Source organism: Petaurus breviceps, unplaced genomic scaffold (genome assembly GCF_028583685.1).
Source record: "Petaurus breviceps papuanus isolate PSGF00001 unplaced genomic scaffold, PetGlider_PUasm1.0 98, whole genome shotgun sequence".
NCBI classification, from domain to species: domain Eukaryota; kingdom Metazoa; phylum Chordata; class Mammalia; order Diprotodontia; family Petauridae; genus Petaurus; species Petaurus breviceps.
In genome coordinates, this window is record NW_027187460.1 from 35,182,266 (window position 1) to 35,201,773 (window position 19,508).

Genomic DNA, 19,508 nt, shown 5'->3' on the forward strand with positions numbered 1-19,508 from the left:
CCAACCCTAGGAATCCAGAATGATAGCGGAAAGGGTATTGGCAGCAATGACCAGACTGAAGATCTATGAATAGATCATTATAGCAAAATCCCCATGTTTTGGTAGTCATTAATTGAGAAAAAATTTGCATCAGCAAGTAAGCTCTTATTTTTAATGGAAATTTGAAACTTCATCTTTTTTCTTTTGCTTTTAGAAATTTGCTAAAGCTATTTAATTATAGGACATATAATTGAAATAATAGTTTTCATTGTATAATCTTCCTAAATCCATTTCCTTTTTATTGCAAGAAAAAAACCAAGTGAGTGGTCTGTTTTGCTTATACTAAAAAGGGCAGTTAAGTAATGGTTCCATAGAAAACATATAGAATTCACTGAATATTGTGGAATACAAAGATCACTCTTTGTTGTTGTTGACTTGTTTCCAATTCTCCATGACCCCCATTTGAGATTTTCTTGACAAAGATCCTGGAGTGGTTTGTCATTTCCTTCTCTAGTTCATTTTACAGATCATGAACTGAGGCAAATAAGATCAAGTGACTTGTCCAGGGTCACACATCTAGTAAGTGTCTGAGTCCAGATTTGAACTCATAAAGTTGAGCCTTCCTGAGTTCAGGCCTGGCACTCTATCCACTATACCACTTAGCTGCCCCCCAAATCACCCCATCACTCTTCAAAAGGGCCTTCTGGTCAACTGTATCATCAAGAATAGAGAATTTCTGATGCAACCTACTTTTCATACAATCTCTGTCCTCTCATGAATACTTTCACTTCGTTATCCAAAGGGAAGGTTCCATCATCTTTTCTGAAGCGGTAGAAGAGTTTGACATCCTTGAATTCCTTATGCTCATCACACACTGCAAGACAATATATATGCAAAGTAAATTCAGTAGAAAAGACTGATATATTCCTGTTATGAAATAATCATTATTCTATGCATGGAATAAAAAAAATTCCACTCTCCACAATTATAAGTGAATCATATATACATTAAGATCGAAGGTTATCCGCAGATCAGAGTCTATATATACTGGCTGCTACTTTCTAGCTGTGTGACTATAGGTAAATTATGTGACCCTTCTCTGACACTCAGTTTTTTCAACTTATGTGTCATAGTTCAATTCTCTAGACTTAACACAAAGCAGAAAACTGAGCAATTACACAGTCATCTGTAGAAAATGAAGCATGATATTGAATAATGAAGGCAAAAAAAAAGGAATTGTCTGTGGAGGATAACGAGGGCTGGTAAAAGATTAGTACTTGAAAGAACAAAGTACTTGTTTAAATTAGGGCTGTATGTGTGTGTTTGGTGTAATTCTGTTCAATTCAATGCACATTTATGAAGTGGTTACTATGGACATGTCTAGGGTTTTACAATTGTTGAGTCATTTTTGAGTTGTGTCCAAATCTTTGTGACTCCATCTAGGGTTTCTTGGCAAAGATATTGGAATGGTCTACTATTTCCTTCTCCAACTCATTTTACAGATGAGGAAACTGAGGCAAACAGGATGGTGTGACTTGCCCAAGGTCACAGAGCTAGTAAGTTTCTGAGGCCAAATTTGAACTCAGAGAAGGAGTCTTTGTAACTGACTCTAGTCTAGGGCTCTATCAACCATGCCACCTAGCTGCCTCAAGGTATCTGTGCATATATAATAGTCTGTGAAACAAGTTTTGGGAGATTGCATACGTTTTTAAAACATGAAATTTTAAAAGTATTGGGAGAACAACAGATCACTTTACTTATTTTCATTGCCTCTGCAAGTAGGATAAGGGGACTCAAAAAATAAAAAGTCATTTCAAAGAAATAGCCTGAAAGAGAAACTTCCAATATATTATTTTGTCAACTAAAGATGAATATGGAATATCCTGATTTTTTTTCTTTTTCAAAATTGGGAATGATGTTCTCCCCTCAAACTGATCTATTAATTTAATGTTTATTCAGCTGAAATGTTAAAATTTGACTCACCATGATGAATAATACCCCGGTCTGCCAATTTTTGCATTAGTTTAATAGCTGTCTCTCTATCAGAAGCTTCTTTTCGATCAATCAGCCAGTCAATTAGCTCTTTGGCCACAAAGCAGTTTGGATATGTTTTGAGGTGATGTCTTCGATCTTTAATCACTTTTTCTTCATGTAGCCTGAGCCTGGGAGAAAAAATAACAATCATGTTATAACTGGATTTTGGAGATAACACAGTAAATTTAAAAATATATTTCAACTAATCCAGATCTGAGATTAGGATGGAACTTCCACCTCAGGGAAGATGCCTCCCAAATCTCCATATTCACACCTCATCTCTCTTGAGATTCAGTCCTCCATCAGTAATTGCCTTCTAGACACCCTCCACCTGGATGACCTCTAGGTATTTCAAACACAATATGTCCATAATAGAAATTATCATCTTTCTCCTTAAACCCACCTCTTCTTTTTCCAATTCACCTCCTTTGGAGAATATCCTATATTTCTAGGTTACCCAGATCTGCAACCCAGCAGCTGTCAACTCATGATTGTCCCTCACCCTCATGTCAAATATTTACCAAGTCTTATATTCATTCCTTGCATTTATATCCTCTCCACTCTCATGAGCACCACCCTAGTTCAAGGTCTCATCAACTTCTCAGCTGATTATTGCAGTGGTCTCCTAATTGGCCTCCCCTTTTTCAGTCTATATTCCACATAGCTCTCAATTGATATTTCTTAAAGCACAGATCTATGTTACTCCAATGCTCAAGTAGCTTTAGTGGTTCCCTATTGATTTTAGGATAAATTTTTTTAATTCCTTTTTTCTGCATTTAAGGTTTTCTTATTCTAAATCCAACCCATCTTTCCAAGATGGTTTTTCACATCACTCTCCTTGCTCACTATATTCCTGCCAAGCTCGACTGCTTGTTCTCCATACACACCATTCCATTTCCAATTATGCATGTCATTGCACAAGTTGCCTCCTATGCCTGCACTGCTCCGTCTCCTCACCTGGAAGCCCTTGGTTCCCAAGGTCACCTCTAACAAGAGGCCTTTCCTGGTTTTTTAAAAACCAGCCACCAGATATTCATTACTAAATGTTTCTTCAATTGAATTGAATTGAATTGAGCTGAATGGAAGGGATATGTCCTGGAAGCCCTAAAGTCATTGCATATTTCTAGGGATGGCACCGATAGGTTCAATGGAGCTATAGCTCAAGTCAGTCATCTCTGACCCTGTCATTTTACAGGTGATGAAACTGAAGCCCAGGGGAGTTAGGTGATTTGCCCAAACTACCATGTGCAGTAAATTATCATAAACAGGATTTTAACCCAGGTCCTCTGTGGACAGAGTGCTGGACATGGAATCAGGAAGACTCATCTTCCTGAGTTCAAATCTGGCCTCAGAAACTTACTAGTTCTGTTACCCTGGTCAAGTCATTTCCCCTGTTTCCCTCAGTTTTCTCATCTGTAAAATGATCTAGAGAAGGAAATGGCAAACCATTCTAGTATGTTTGCCAAGAAAACCCCAAACAGGGTCACGAATATTTGGATACAACTGAAAACAACTGAACAACAAAAAAAACCAAAAACCTTCTGTTTCCAAAGCTAGTATTTTTCCTTTTTTTTCCCATTGTACCAGCCACCCAGGCTTAAAACTTCAGGCATCTCTGATTAACAACAACAACAATAATCACTAGTATTTATATAGCACCTATTATATGCCAAGCACTTTACAAATATTATCTCATTTAAATCTCACAACAACCCTGCATAGCCAGTACTATTATTATCCTCATTTTACAGTTAAGGAAACTGAGGCAAAGAGGTTAAGTGATTTGCCTAATGTCATACAGCTAGTAAGTGAGGCTGGAGACTTCAGGCCCAGAGCTCTATAAACTGCACCACCTAACTATCTCTCCTATCTACAGGCAATTAGGTGTCAATAGTCTGTTTATGGGGTGGCTAGGTGGTGCAGTGAATAGAGCACCAGCCCTGGAGTCAAGATTCAAATCTGGTCTCAGACACTTAACACTAGCCATGTGACCTTGGGCAAATCATTTGACCCCAACTGCCCTGCCTTCCCCCCTCCAAAAAAAAAAAAGAAAAAAAAGTCTGTTTATTCTATCTTGGCAATATTGTACTGGAACCTTTATTGGACTTCCAGCTCAATGTGAGTCACCAGAGTTGTACGACAGGCCATGAAGTTACTGTGATCTTAGGCTGCATCACAAGAGGCAAAGCTTTAAGAGTGAAGCGGGCGGTCATCCCTCTGTTCTCCAGACTGGTCAGACTACATCTGGACAACTGGGCTCATTTCTGGGCACTAGAGTTTAAAGAAGGACATTGACAAACTGGAGAACCTCTACAAGAGGGCAACTAGGATACAGTGAAGGGTGATGAGTTCATATCACATGAGCACAGCATGAAGGAGCTGGGCATAGTGAGTCTGCAGAAGAGAAGAACTGGGAGGACATGAAGGGCTGGTATGTGGAGAACTGATGGGATTTGCCCAGTCTGGTCCCTGGTGGGGCAGAACCAGGACCAATGGATAGAAGTTAAAAAGAGCCAAACTTGGACCTGATATCAGGGAAAACAGATCAACAATTGGAACAGTGGAATGGGCTCCCCTGGGAGGTGATCAAATTCCCCTCCGTTGGAGGTCTTCAACCAGAGGCCAAAAAACTGATATATATAATCTTTAGGAAGGATATGTGCAAACTGGGTACTAGGTGACTGGGTGTCTTGGTGGAAAGAGCACTGGGCCTGGAGTCAGCAAGACCTGAGTTCAAAACCAACCTTAGACTCTTGTTAGTTGTGTGATCTTAGATAAGTCACTTAAGCTCTGCTTACTTGAGTTTCCTCAAATGTAAAATGCTTACCTCAGTTTCCTCAAATAGATAATAACAGCACCTAATTGGCAGGGTTGTTGTGAATATCAAATGAGATAATATGTGTAAAGTACTTGGAACAGTTTCTCGAGCTACTATATAATGACCCCACATAAATGCTTCTTCTCTTCCCCTCCCCCCCAAATTGCTTTGCAAACCTGAATGAGCTATATAAATGTCATCTGTCATCATTTTTATCTTCTTACCTCCTCGTTCTTATTTCACTCGTCTATGGTACCATCATTTAACCTGCTTTCCAAGTTTAAGACCTTGGAGCTATCTTTGACTCCCCCTGTCTCTCTCACTTCTCCTGTACATTTAAGTACCAAACCCCATCAGTTCTACCTTTGCTACACCCCTCTCATTTGTCCTATCTTCTTGATTGCCACTGCTAGCTAATCAAGGCTCTCATTCTGACCTACCTGTGTTATTCCTAAAGACTCCTAACTGGTTTTCTCACTGTTGACTCTCTCTCTCTCTCTGTCTCTCTCTCTGTCTCTCTCTCTCTGTCTCTCTCTCTGTCTCTCTCTCTCTCTGTCTCTCTGTCTCTCTCTCTCTCTCTCTCTCTCTCTCTCTCTCTCTCTCTCTCTCTCTCTCTCTCTCTCTCTCTCTCTCTCTCTCTCTCTCGCTCTCTCTCTCTCTCTCTCTCTCTCTCTCTCTCTCTCTCTCTCTCTCTCTCTCTCTCTCTCTCTCTCTCTCTCTCTCTCTCTCTCTCTCTCTCTCTCTCTCTCTCTCTCTGTCTCTCTCTCTCTCTCTCTCTCCAATCTCTGTCTCCAATCTCTCCTTCATATCACTGGTAGAATAATCTTCCTTTTGCATAAAAATGATCATATCATTCATACCTCTGCTCAAAAATTTTCTGCAACTCTCTTCTGCCTACCAAGTGAAGTTTAAATGTCACTACCTAGCATTTAAAGCCATCTGAAATATGGAACCACCAATACCTTTCCAGCCTTATTTCATGTTACACTCTTAAATGAATTCCACTCCCTAGCCATGACACCCATGTTCTTCTGTCTCCCTGCTTTTTCTAACCCTTTTCACAATGCTTGAAAATCCTGCCTATCTTCACTTCTTAAATCCCTATATATCTTTAAGGATCAGCTCAAATGCCATCTCTTTTATAAACGCTTCCTTGATTTCGCCGGTCAGTAATGACCTTTCCCCTCAGACCTCACATAACACTTTTTTTTACAACCCTCTAAAGTCAGTCAACAGGCATATATAAAGTACTAACTTCATTTAACACTTAATATTGAGAAGCCTAGTTCTCTCTATATATTTATTCCCCTAGCAGAGTACCAACTCCATCAGGACACTGACCTTGTCTACACTTTGTATCTCCCCTCCCCAAAACCAACAGAATGCCCTGTATGAATACAGTGGGTGAATTGCATTTGTTGAAGATGGGGTTCATGTCATATCTCAACCCTTTAATCTCCTCCACTGCCTAGCATAGCCATTTGCACACAACAGAAATTCAGTGAATGTTTGTTGAATTTAATTATATTTATATATAGAAATACTATATATAAACATGTTTATATGTAGCATATATTACATAATTTAGATATAATATATAAATAATATAAATATAAATTTATATATTATACATTTATATAATTGATTTAATTATGAGGTTCAGGGATATGCAAACTGGCAAGAACAATGGATCTCTGCCCATCCTTAACCCTTCATATCTAAAGCTGCAAAACATTTTGTCTGATGTGCTCTGGAGAAAACCCATTTAAGTCAACAAACCTTTATTAAGAAACTATTTAATTTAGCAAGAATTTAGGGAAGAATGTTGGACATGGAGTCAGATAGGCTTTGGTTCAAATCCTGCCTCCAACACACACTAGCTGTGTGACTTTGGACAAGTCATTTAATCTGTATTACCTCAGGCAATTCCCAAGGATTTAGTTACAAGATGCAAGGTGCTTTGGTGGAAAGTTACCACACCAGGAGTTCCCTACACTAATAAGATACAGGACAGGATGAGAGTTCATTAGCAATGAAGAGGGATGAGAAAAACTGCTACAGGGGAAGCCAGAGGACCTAAATTCCTATATTACCTGTATGACCTTAGTCAAATAACTTCATCTTTCTAAGATTTGGTTTCCTCATGTATAAAATGAGAAAGGTGGGAGGTTGAACCATATGGTCTCTGGGATTGCTTTCAGCTCTATATCTGTGATCCCCAAAGGTCTCCCCACTCTGCCTCATCCCTACCTTTGTCATCTCTGCATGGTACTGCAGTAAAGGATGAAAAATTCAAGGAAGTTCTTGTCCCATAGTAGGTTGTCTAAACACTTCCACATCTTTGTATTTGTTTTGAGGACCCAAGTCTCCCTATCTCATCCAGACTGCAAGTACAGTGGCTGCTCATGGTCTCAATCCCACTGCTGATTAGTACAGAAGCTCTGACCTTTATTTCTGACCAAGGCTGGTTCTCCCTTCCTTAGGTAGCCTGGCAGCTCCAACTCCCCCACCCTGGGGACACAATATTGGTGCTAGACTTGTTCTAGACACCCATTTGGTTTAGTCTACTACACCTCAAAACTCCTAAGTTCAAATGATCCACCAGCCTTGGCCTCCCCAGTAGCAGTGATATAGGCATGTTCCACCAAACCCAACAATGTCATATCTTTATAGGAACTGGATAAACAAAGGAAGGAAAATGAAAAGTCAGGGAGGGAGGAAGAAGGATTTGTAGAGGAGGCCAGACATTAACCTTGAAAGGACCAGGAGAAAAAAAAAATGCTTTCTTGTGATGCACAGTTGTCCCTTCCCTATAGAACTTAGTGCCATTAGGAGGACCTGAGTTCAAATGTGGAATGAGACACTTAACACTTACTAGCTAACTAACACACACTAGCTGTGTGACCTTGGGCAAGTCACTTAACCCCAATTGCCCTGCCTTCCCTACTCCAAAAACAGATTAAAAAAAAGAAAAAGAACTTAGTGCCTTTAGGAAGGAGGGACTCATCCTCAGAAGGCATCTTTGAAGCAAGTTCAAGGATGGCCAGGTCTATCTATACTTTTAGTTTTTCAGGAAAATTCATTCCTGTGAATATAAATCTGAAATGAGAAAAAAAAAAGACCTGTAATAGAAATAAGAATAATTAGACTGCTGCTAAATCAGTGCTACAGCTTCTTTTAATTAATACAGTGACAAGAACACTGCCTAATTGGTTGAAAAATATTCAGGCTGGCAGACTGTTATGCATTAATTCTTAGACATAATGCCTGTCAGGGATCCATGACACATGAATTCTAATTTGTTAACAAATCAGAAATGTATAACCCCTTATTCATAATTTGATAGAAGAGGAATGTGTGAGGAATAAAGAAGAGAGGAGAAGGGTACAATGGAAAGAGTACTGGTTTTGGGGTCTGAGGATCCGGGTTCAAATCCTGTCTGTGATACTTAATACCCATATAACCTTGGTCACTTAACCAACCTGTGCCTGAGTTCCCTCATCTATAAAATGATGGTGTTGTATTACTGGGCCTTTCTAGCTCCCTTCTAGATCTGTGGTCTTCTGATCCTATAACCTCCTATATAACTTCTTGAGTGGAAACTAGTAAATATGAAACATGAAAGTTATCTGTGAGATCTTACACTAAACATGTCTTTTAAAAGGCTCTGGTCTTTTATAAATCTGGCATTATGTTTAATACTATACTCCATGCTGATCCCTAGTACAGGGAAATTTGGGACTTTCTCCTCACCACAAGATCCTGGCATATTTCCAAGTTTCTGAATATAAGTGCTAGAACCCCAAGCAGGGAGGAAATAAAAGAAAAAGGAAAGGGAAAAAACAGTAAGTGGTGATAACACCAACGAATATTTAACAAACATTTATTCCAGGGGTGGGGAACCTGTGGCCTCAAGGCCACATGTGGCCCTCTAGGAACTCAAGGGCAGCGGCCTTTTGACTGGAATCCAAACTTCACAAAACAAATCCCCTTAATAAAAGGATTTATTCTGTAAAACTTGGATTTAGTCAAAAGGCTGTACCCAAGGACCTAGAAGGCCACATGTGGCCTTGAGGCATAAGCTTCCCCACCCCTCCTAGGCAGACAAACAGAGCTGTAACTTAGAGTGCTGAGGAGAGTCAGTAAACACTGAGTTCAAATGTGACCCCAGACACTTACCAGCTGTGTGACCCTGGGCAAGTCACTTAACCTCTATTTGTCAGGGCATCCAGGTGGAGCTATGTAATGGAAATCAAGATCAGTCAGGAAATATAAAAAATGTGATTCTGATGATAACTAAAGCCATAAGGCAAGAGTTGGATTCAACCAACAAAGTCCATATTATATATTTTTAGATAGTTCCTCTTAGGTAAGTAGCTCATGATCAAAAGTCACCATGTGTTTTTCTTCTATCTGGACAGAGAAATAAAAATTTAAACAGTGATTATAAAAAACTAGATCTTTTGGGAAAAGGGCAAGGAAAAAAAACCCCTGCTACTCTGGGTTCCTCCAAATCTAGGATTCTGTTTCTGACAGTGGCCTCAAAGGGAATTTTGTAGGAAGTTAGTTAGTTACCCTCCAAAAGGTCATCCTCATAGGTTAGATATATCTCCAAAAGGTCTTAATTTCCTTTAATAACCAATTCTGGCTCAATGACTAATAGCTAGCACTTACATATAGCACCAAGTGTGTTACCTGTTATCTTATTTGATCTTTACAATCACCTTAGGAGGTGTTATTATCCCCATTTTATACATGAGGAAGCTGAGGCTGAGAAACGTCATGTGGCTTAATTTGTGGAAATCTGTTTCATTTTTTTTGGTAGCATTACTTTTATTCATAGTATACAGACAGATAGACAGACAGAGACAGACAGACAGAGACAGACAGAGAGACAGATAGATAGATAGATAGATAGATAGATAGATAGATAGATAGATAGATAGATAGATAGATAGATAGATACAGGATGAAATCTGTTCTCAAAAACAACACTATTAAGATTTTTAATATAGCAAAATAGATAAGATCTTGGGTTTGCAGTCAAGAAAACCTGGATTCAAATCCTCCCTGTGATACAAGCTGGGAGTCTCAGAAAACTCTCTAAGGCTTAGCTACTAAATTAGATATTGGTTGTAATTTGTGCTGATAGATGGAGTTCCCTCACAGATCTTTCATCAGATGTAGCAGCTGTAATGGAATACAGCATGCTGGATTCTGGATTCGATATGAATAAAGGAAAGTGAAGCAAAAATCCCCATTCTTAATAGTATGACTGTCTCTTTGTGTAGCTTGGGAAACCATTGAGTTTTTAGTCTGTCATGTCACACCTTTGAATCCTAATAAGCTTGCTGTTCACCAAGACCTCTGATTCTTTTCTTTTTGGAGGGGGTTAAGTGACTTGCCCAAGGTCACACAGCTAGTAAGGGTCAAGTGTCTGAGGCCATATTTGAACTTATTTGAACAGGTCCTCATGACTCCAGGGCCAGTGCTCTATTCACTGCACCTGTGATTCTTTTTCAAAGAAACTGTTGTCTGGTTATGTCTGCTGTCCTATATTTGCAAAGTTGATTTTCTGAGCCCTACTGAAGAATTTTATATTCAAGTTCTCCTATTTAAAAAGAAGTGTTAGATAGAATACTAATTACACTACAGGCCAAAATCAATAACTAATGATCATTTAATAAGCATCTGGGTAGTGCAATGGATAGAATGTTGGACCTGGAGTCAGGAAGACCTGAGTTGAAATCTAGCCTTGACACTAACTAGATGTATGACTTCTGACAAGTCATTCAGCCTCCCTCTGGTTCAGTTTATTCGCCTGTAAAGTGGGGATAATAATCCCACCTATCTCCTTGTAATGTTATGAGGATAAAATGAAATAATATTTATAAGGCACGCTGTGAACCTTAAAGCACTACATAAATGTTAACTATTGTTATTACTTATCAAGTATTCACTGATTATTTATTTATTTGTTTATTTTTCATTCACTGATTATTTAGCCAAAAAAAGTGCCCAAATTGTGTTGGACCCTTTATGGGTTACAAAAGGAACATCACAAATGATGACAAAGGCCAATCAATGAACAGCTAAGAATATAAGCATTTCTATTATTACCCCATTTTTTATCCCAGTGGTTAAGAAATTTAAATATGAAATACAAGTATAAAATCTTCCACTCATTATTTTCAGGCAGCTGGTCAAAATGCTCTAGACAAAAGGTAATTCTGCATGTACTATTTCTGTCCAGCTAAGGAACAGCTAAAATTGCATCAGTTAATTTCCTCTTTCAAGAGAACAAAGATAATTTATTCTTCCTTGATTAATAAAGTTCTCCTCTAGCAGCTCATCAAGGTGTGGAGGTGTAATATAATGCCATGGAAAGGCAACTTCCCAAGGTTCAGAATACCAGCATAGGTGCTCTCCATTTTATTCAGTGACAAACCAAGAACAGAGAAGGTCAAAACATGACATCATTCAAAATACAGCATTTACTAAGGGTGATTAAATAATCTCCAAGTACTACCCCACCCCAGGACCTTCCAATCATTCAATCAGTTACAAAGTCCCTGTTCTAAATACTACTCCACCCCTAGGCTGTACCTTCTTTTAGTCCACCACAAAGCCCCTCTTCTCAAATGGAGATTATTTCCAATCTAAGTAAAGTACATTCATTTGTTCAACCATAGAACACAAAAAGGTCAAAAGTTCCCCACCCCTGGATCACAATTGAATCCACCCCAGAGTTACATCAAGTTTAAGCACAGAACCTAATACCCAAATGGAGGTCTTTTCTTCATCTTGACAGGAGGCAAGTTCTCAGCAATCTTAGTTCCTGGGGAGACAAGGCTTAGCAAGGCCACAAGATACATTGCCAGTCTCTTCCTTAATTCATCCTCTGTCTGTAGAACAGTCCTAGAACCCTTGAAAACATTAGCAAAACCCTCTCCCAGGATTTCTGTAAACATACAACAACTCAGGGCTTCTGAACCAACAGAAAGGTTCCCAGACCCCTGCAACAACAGCACTGTCCTTCACCAGTGGACAGTATTCACTCTGTCTGCAGGACAGTCTCCAGACCCCTGCAACAACAGCACTGTCCTTCACCAGTGGACAGTATTCACTCTCTGTCTGCAGGACAGTCTCAGGGCTTCTTAACCAAAAGCCAGGTTCCAGGACTTCTTCAACAACAGGACTGTCTTTCACCAGTGGACAAATCTGGCAAAACAACATCAAAACAGACAGACAAAGTACCAGCAAAACAGCCATGTCTCCTCAGTCCTTGGCAGCTTAGGGGGCAGGTCTCAAAAGTCCAGGGCAATTCAAAGTGGCCCCCAACAATTCTCTCAGTCTCTCTCTGCCTCCACGAGGTGCTGCTTCCAAAAAGTTCTTCTGCCTCTCTCCTGTCTCTCCAAATCTATGTCACCAGCTCCTCCCAGTTCAGGACTTTCTTTTCACATCAACAAGTCCATCCCACAGGTGGGATTAACAAGCTCTGGGTTTTAACACAATCAATTTGAAAACCAAGCCAATACAGGGGAATCTTTAATTGCCATTACTATCACAGGAGGTGATGCTGAGTTCACAAAGGCAGAAGGTCTATAAGAGTCTTTACAAACTGGAAGGGCTTAGAATATAGGCCTGGCAACACACAGTCTGCTAAGTCTAAGTGCCCAGAGACTCAACATCAGATGCTGGCATAAGAAGATGAATATAAAAATATACACACACACATATATATATATATATATATGTGTGTGTGTGTGTGTGTGTGTGTGTGTGTGTGTAATTTAAAAAAAAAGTTAATTTGCAGTGGCAAGAATCCTTATGTATGAAATACTTGTTCCTTTTCAATCTGACTTTGACACAAAGGTCAAAATCAACACCAAATTAAAATAAGGACAGAATAAGAAGAAAATACTCTATGTGACTATAGCAGCTCCAGGCCAGCATTTTTAACTAAGTTGTCAACATCAAAAAATGATAAGTGGGGGAAAAAAGACATTGACTATAACACCATTTCCCAGAGAAATTTAATCAATGGAAAAACAAGAGGTTAAAGGAGTCTAGAAACCATTCTGGCCGTAAAAACATTTCTTTGATAAGATGATACAAAATAGCCCAGGACAACTTGAGTTTAGAGTATAAAGTTATTTGACAAACATTACAGAAGAGGGGGAAAGAAGATAATAAGCAATCCTGCCTCACAAAACCAAGAAAAGCACTTAAACAGAAAATGGAATGAGACCCAACTCAAGCTGATCATCCTGACATCATTTGTTAAATGAAAAAGGACCAGAAATAGCACATGTGCTGTTGGTTCTATAATGATCTACTCTCATCCACCATAATGTTAGAAGCACCTCTTTTGGAATCTCTCATCTAAGATCCACATATGAAGAAATGACAGTTGTCCAGGAAAAGTTGCATGACCCCACCAGAGACACAAAAAAGAAAACCATATTGGAGGCAACACATTTTAAAGGTATTTAGTGACCGATTTTCAGGGTATTTCAAAGAGAGGAATCCTCCAAAAAAGTGAAAAACATCACAGACAGTACTTTGAGCCCCAAAAAGCCTTCTGAAAAGACATTAGTAACTAACAACTCTTATACCTATTTCCTCATCTCTATAAAATCTGTGTAAGGGTCTGTATACACATTGAAGGCATTCTTGATGAAGACATGAAATGGAAACAAACTTTCACAGATCATTTTCTTACGCAGATTACAACTTAAGTCACACAATTGACTGGGAGATATGGAGAAGAAAAGATCCCACTTCTTTATTTTTCCCTAAAAGCATCTGACTTGGGAACAGATGCAGCCTTAAAACTTTCTTGAATAAGATGTCTCTTACACACACATTAAAATCTCACAAGATGCTATGGCAGGTGTGATCATAGAGATAGCTTTGTTCAAATTCAGCATTGATCAAGGTATAAAACAGGAATATTCTTATCTAGTGTGTTCAGGCACTTACTATCTGTGTGACCCTGGACAGATCACATAACCCTGTTTGCCTCAGTTTCCTCATCTGGAGAAGTAAATGGCAAACTACTCCAGTATCTTTGCCAAGAAAACCCCAAATAGGGTCACAAAGAGTCAGACACAACTTAAACAACCAAACAACAATAAGCATGTTCTCTGGTGTCATAAATGATATTCTGCATAGCAATATTCTTTATTGATTACAAGATATTCCAAATGCTTCTTTTCACAAGGCATGATATGATTCAGACTGCATTAAACCCTGAAACATTACAAATTCTCCTTTAAATTCATAGTCATTTGAAAGAAATCAGACAAGCCATTTCCAAAGTAGATGAAAAAAACTCATTGCCTAGATGACAACATGACATTTAATGAATATCTCTTAAGATACCCATTGTCCACTTGTATGAAATCTGTCTACAAGTGAACAATGCACTTGGCTAAGAATTGAACAGGAGAGGAACTGGATGGATTGCATTTGGTAAACTAAGCAATGCTTTCAATGATGCCAAGATACATGTACCTTTAACTCCAATATTCTTTCCAAGTACCACAATTACAGAAGAATAAGAACTGAAGTAAGCCCAAAGAATAATGGAAAGACACATCATGGTATTAAGTACACTGAAGCATGTTACCAACAAGTTAGACACAAGAAAGGAAATGACAGGTATCACCATAAAAGGAAGTAGTTTGGTGTTATGGGTACAGGAATCTGAAGATCTTCCTTGCCCCTTGGCCCTTTGATAGGCTTAAGTGACTCTGAGAACTTTCCTTGGTTTGAGAATATACTCTGCCCCCTAATAGGCTGAATGTGCTCACCTGGAGCCTGTAGAGGGAGGCTTGTTTTTCAGGAATGCCCACACCTTGTTACTTTGTGATTGGGTGGTGGGTCACAAGGGTTGTGACATTCTCTGACCCAGGAGAAGGCTATATATACCCTGATGTGAGGTTTTGCTTTAGGGCTCACTTTGGGAAGACTTGTGTGATTTGACCAGATGAGATTCTGGGCAGCCTTTGAGCCCCCTGGCTTTGAAAACCCAGATGTTGGTGCTTACCTCTCTGGTAACTGACAAGGTATGGATGTAATGGTTAGACAGCTAGAAGCCCTGTCTGCTTATGTGTTTCTCTATTTGCTTGTAACTTCTGTTTGTATTCTCTGAAGTTCAGGGTGTTGACTTTTTCCCCTGAACTAGGTAAATGATGTGTGTTTGATTAAAGTAAGATTGTTAACCCATTTTGAGGTGCTTTCCTTTAGAAAAGCAGATCCAAGACCCTGTGCTAGTATCCATCCTGGGGATGCTGGGGCGCTTGCTGCTACATCTGGTCACATTGGAAGAATGAGGAGCAGAAGATAAACACCAGGCAGCGTGCTTCTACCCTCGAAAAATTGAAAAAAAAAATCCAGGTGAAAGCCTCTGGCATGTTAGAGGATTCTCAGAAAGTATTAAGGTAAAATAGCATCAAAGATCATAAAAAGCATTGAAGGGTATGATCTCTACCAGTGGAAAGAATAGTCATACCCATAAGATCATAGATACAAAGTTTTGAAATTCATAATATCTGCTATAAGTTGATATAATAAAAAACATAGAAATAATTGCCTCCCCAAATTACTGGAGAATCGTAGCTGACAGAGAAGCAACAGCAAAAGGGGAATGAAATGACATGTTGTTTTTTTTTTTAAAGCATTATAAATCTCAGCCAAAGTGAATACTATAATTAAAAAGCACTGCAAGCCAAATAGTGGGCTCAAAGTGTAAGCTGTGTGATTTGTGTGATATTGCTTGTGTGATTTTAACTTACAGCTATTGTTGACTCCATATGTGGTTAATGGCTCACATTTGCATCTTCTGAATTAGAAAACCTGGACATTGCAGTTTGCTCAAGTCATTCAGAAAAACCAAGCCATGATAATGAATATTGAGTCACAAGTCTGGTGTCTCAGTAAAATTAGCTTGGAAGAAGACTTTCAATGACACTTGGGTGGCACCATATAAAGGTCATAAAAACATGAAAACCTCATAAAACAGACCAAAAAACAGATATTAACACATTCTTTACGACCACAATACAATAAAAATTTTATTTTAAAAAGGGCCATAAAAGAAAGGATTAAAATTAGTTGTAGATTAAATAATTCAATCTCTTAGAATTAATGGACCAAAAGAGAAATCATTGAAATGGTAAATAATTTCATTAAAGATTGTGCTAATGATGCCAAAAAAGAAAGAAAGAAAGAGAAAAAGAAAGGAAGGGTGGAAGGAAAGAAGGAAGAAAGGAAGGAAGAAAAGAAGAAAGTTGGATGGGAAATTTGATAGATTTTTCTGCCTCTTGTTTTCTTTTGCATCAGCCAAATAAATTCTTGTCTTCTTCCCACCTGATGATGTAGGTAGCAGTAAGCACGTAGGAAAGAAGGACTGTGGTAGTGGTCATAAGCAGAAAGCTAATGCAATTTCAGTAGGCAAAAGAAAATGTCAGGGACCTGCAACCTATGTTACAGATCCAAAAACATAAGGAAGGGGCTCAGAGGCTATGGGATGTCAAGGACACAATTGTTAGGGACCTTATGACACAAAGTCATTATCACCCCATCTTTTGGTGTATTTTGTATCTATGGCCTTAGGCAGTTTACAGCTTATATCTGGAGGGAGAAGCCTTTCCCAAGGGAGATACCAAGCAAGGGAACACAATACACATGTAGAGGTAGAAGCACCTAGGAACCTCCCAGATCCACACTCCTGTGCCACTGAGAAGCTTCCTCTGACTTGATTTGTTTCCCCTTCTTCCAATACAATCGACTCTGTGGCCTAATAATAATAATGTTAACATTTATATAGCTCTTTATATATACCAGACACTCTGCTAAGTGCTTTACATATATTATCTCACTTCATCCTTACAACAAACTTGGGAGATAGGTACTATTATTCTCATTTTACAGATGAGAAACTAAGATAAGCAGAGATTAAATGACTTGTCCAAGGTCACACAGTTACTACTCGTCTAAGGCTGGATTTAAATTCAGATCGTCCTGACTCTAGTCTGTACACCCCCTGAACCTCTGGGTATCTTTCCTTTTCTATTCTGCCTAGAGGCAGTTTGAGAATGGGTGAGGCCTGATACCTTCATTAGAGCTATGGACAGCAACTATAGCCTTACTATTCTCAAAGCTCAACCTTATTTTCCTGAATATTAGCCATGGAGAATGATTTTTGAAAACTATTTGCAACAATCCATCAACAAGCATTTTATTAACCATCTTGGTAGGGTTTTTCTGTGTTACACAGGTTACTTAAAATATTACACTAGTAAAACATCATTGGTATTCAGGAAATATGGTACATGGCTCCCTGAGTCAGGGACAGACTGGGTAAGAAAGTCATTGACTCTATAGTAAGATTTTCCAGTAAATTCTCCTAGAGCTTTAAGGAGAAAAAAAAAGCTACCCTCTGTATCTTGTCTACAAGTGTAATTTAGATGGCAAGCCCAGTAGGGAAGAGATCAGGTCTAATTCTGTATTCTGTGTTTCATGAAGCAAGAAGTAATCTGCCATGGTGGATAAGAAAGCTGGCCTTGAAGGCAAGAAGATCCTTCAAGCCATTTCCCCCCCCCCCCCCCCCCACAACAAACATGGCCCTGGGCAAGTCACTTACCCTCTCAGTGCTCTGAACTACTCTCTATGACTACAGGTTTCAGAGAAGGTGAAGACCTGAATCAGTAGAGGAAGTTTACTTACCCAGGATGATCCTTATACTGATGAAAACACAGGTCTGGCCCCTATCCCCTATGTTTCAGGCAGCATATACTTTATTCCTCATCAAGAATGTTTCCAGGGATAATATTCCTGTACTAAATGGGGATAGCACCTGGTCTTCTGTCTACTTTAGGTTTTAGATGGTTAAAGAGTACAAAGCCCTTTGTGAATAATGACATTCTCTAACAAGGCTAAGAAAATAGGAAACATTAGAAACCAAACAGATATTTTACATAATGCAGATAATTAGAGCAGCTTGAAGGAGGCCTGCCATTCATTCAGTAGAACATAAGCTACCTGAAGGCAGGATCTGTTTCATTTTGGTTTTGAATCCCCAGCGCCCATCACAGTGTTTGGAAGATAATTAAGAGGAACTCAATAAATACTTGCAGAATCAAATTGAATTGAATTCTATGTTGGTCTAAAACAATATTCACTTTATATAAAATTTCTAGGAGATAAGGAATGTGGCTATTTCAAACTACCCTAGGAGAATCACTGCTAAGTGTAATATGCACACACATACATGTAAACAAGATTGTGTATACACAAATATGTGTATATAATATGCATACATATCTATATATGAGATATTTTTAAAAGATACATCATTAATATGTACACTTTGTCCCTTTTAATCTCTAGAAATACAGTGTCCAGTTAGAGAGATTCCAAAGTCTTCAATTTATTGCATCTCACACCTTTTACAATTACACTAATTTTTGTTTCCCTCTCATCTCTTTTCTAAGGTGTTTTCTTTTCTAATGAAACAGTTGGCTCCTGAGGCCTCAGGCTATATACCAATTAATAATAGGATCGGCGACTTTTCTGCTTACACAGCACTTTTCCATGAAGCTCATGTCCTTAATTCTGTTTAGACACCACACCTGTGAAGGAGTCAGATGATAAATCTTTTTCCCATCTAACAAGTGAAGAAACTGGCACAGAGAGATGAAACAGTGTGTCATGGGGACAGAAGCAATTAAAGGGCCCAGGACTTCTTAGCCTTGGGCTCCATCTGGTCAAGTGGGCCTTGCTTCTTTAGGTAAGGTGGGGAATTTTCTACTTCAAAGCTTTGATAGCTCTACCCTATTGGGAACCTCCTTAAGGACAGAAAATCTAATCTGCTGAAAGAAAAGGCTCTATGGTCTAGAATGAAGGGTGATTACTAATCCAGGCTCTTTACTGAGGTTATGTGATTCTCTGGAGCCAGGAAGCTAGGGCTACACAAGTCCACAGGTGAGGTTCAGGTAACACCAGCAGACAACAAAGGACCAGAGGTACACAGATAGCATACAGCTCCCCTTCCACTCAAACCAGGCAAATTGAGGTTGGCTGTCTCATAATAATATCCTTTCTCACAGGCTGGTCAGGTTGCCTATTTCTCATTTATAACATTCCTTCCTCCCTTCTCCCCTTGATATTCACTTTAATGACTTCCCTTGTCTTGTGGCTTTTCATATCCTGGGTCACCCCAGTCTTGGGCATCCCACCTACCTAAATTCTCTTTCTACTCCTGTACTGCTGAACACCCTGTAGGAAGCTGTACAGTTTTTTTGATGGTGTCCTCTACAAACTCATGTTATCTGGTCTCAAATGGGCCCTCACTGCTGCATGGCAATCCTTTTATTCTCCTCTGATTGCCTATAACCCCCCCAAAAGCTATACCAAAACCCCTAGGTAAGGTGCCAATGACACTCTCACCTCTTTTTCAGCAGAATGCAATTCCTGCTTTTTGGGAGAAAATGGAAGCTGTCTGTCTCAAGTCCCCTCATCTCCCCTACCCCATAAACTAAAACCTACCTACATTAGCACCAATCCTCTCCTTTGAAGGTGGTTCTTCTTGCCAAGGCCCACTCCATCTCTCTCTCTCTCTCTCTCTCTCTCTCTCTCTCTCTCTCTCTCTCTCTCTCTCTCTCTCTCT

The 19,508-nt window shown here is 39.2% G+C and overlaps 1 protein-coding gene across 1 annotated transcript in view; it reads right to left on the reverse strand.

The window, feature by feature from the left end:
- The window catches only part of DEPTOR (DEP domain containing MTOR interacting protein), a 212,488-nt gene that overhangs the window by 129,286 nt on the left and 63,694 nt on the right, over nt 1-19,508 (reverse strand). Inside the window, exons 2-3 of the mRNA XM_069081160.1 lie at nt 1,963-2,141; nt 730-853 (exon numbers count right to left, since the gene is read on the reverse strand). Coding sequence (XP_068937261.1) covers nt 730-853; nt 1,963-2,141 — 303 coding nt within the window. The remainder of the gene's footprint in view (nt 1-729; nt 854-1,962; nt 2,142-19,508) is intronic.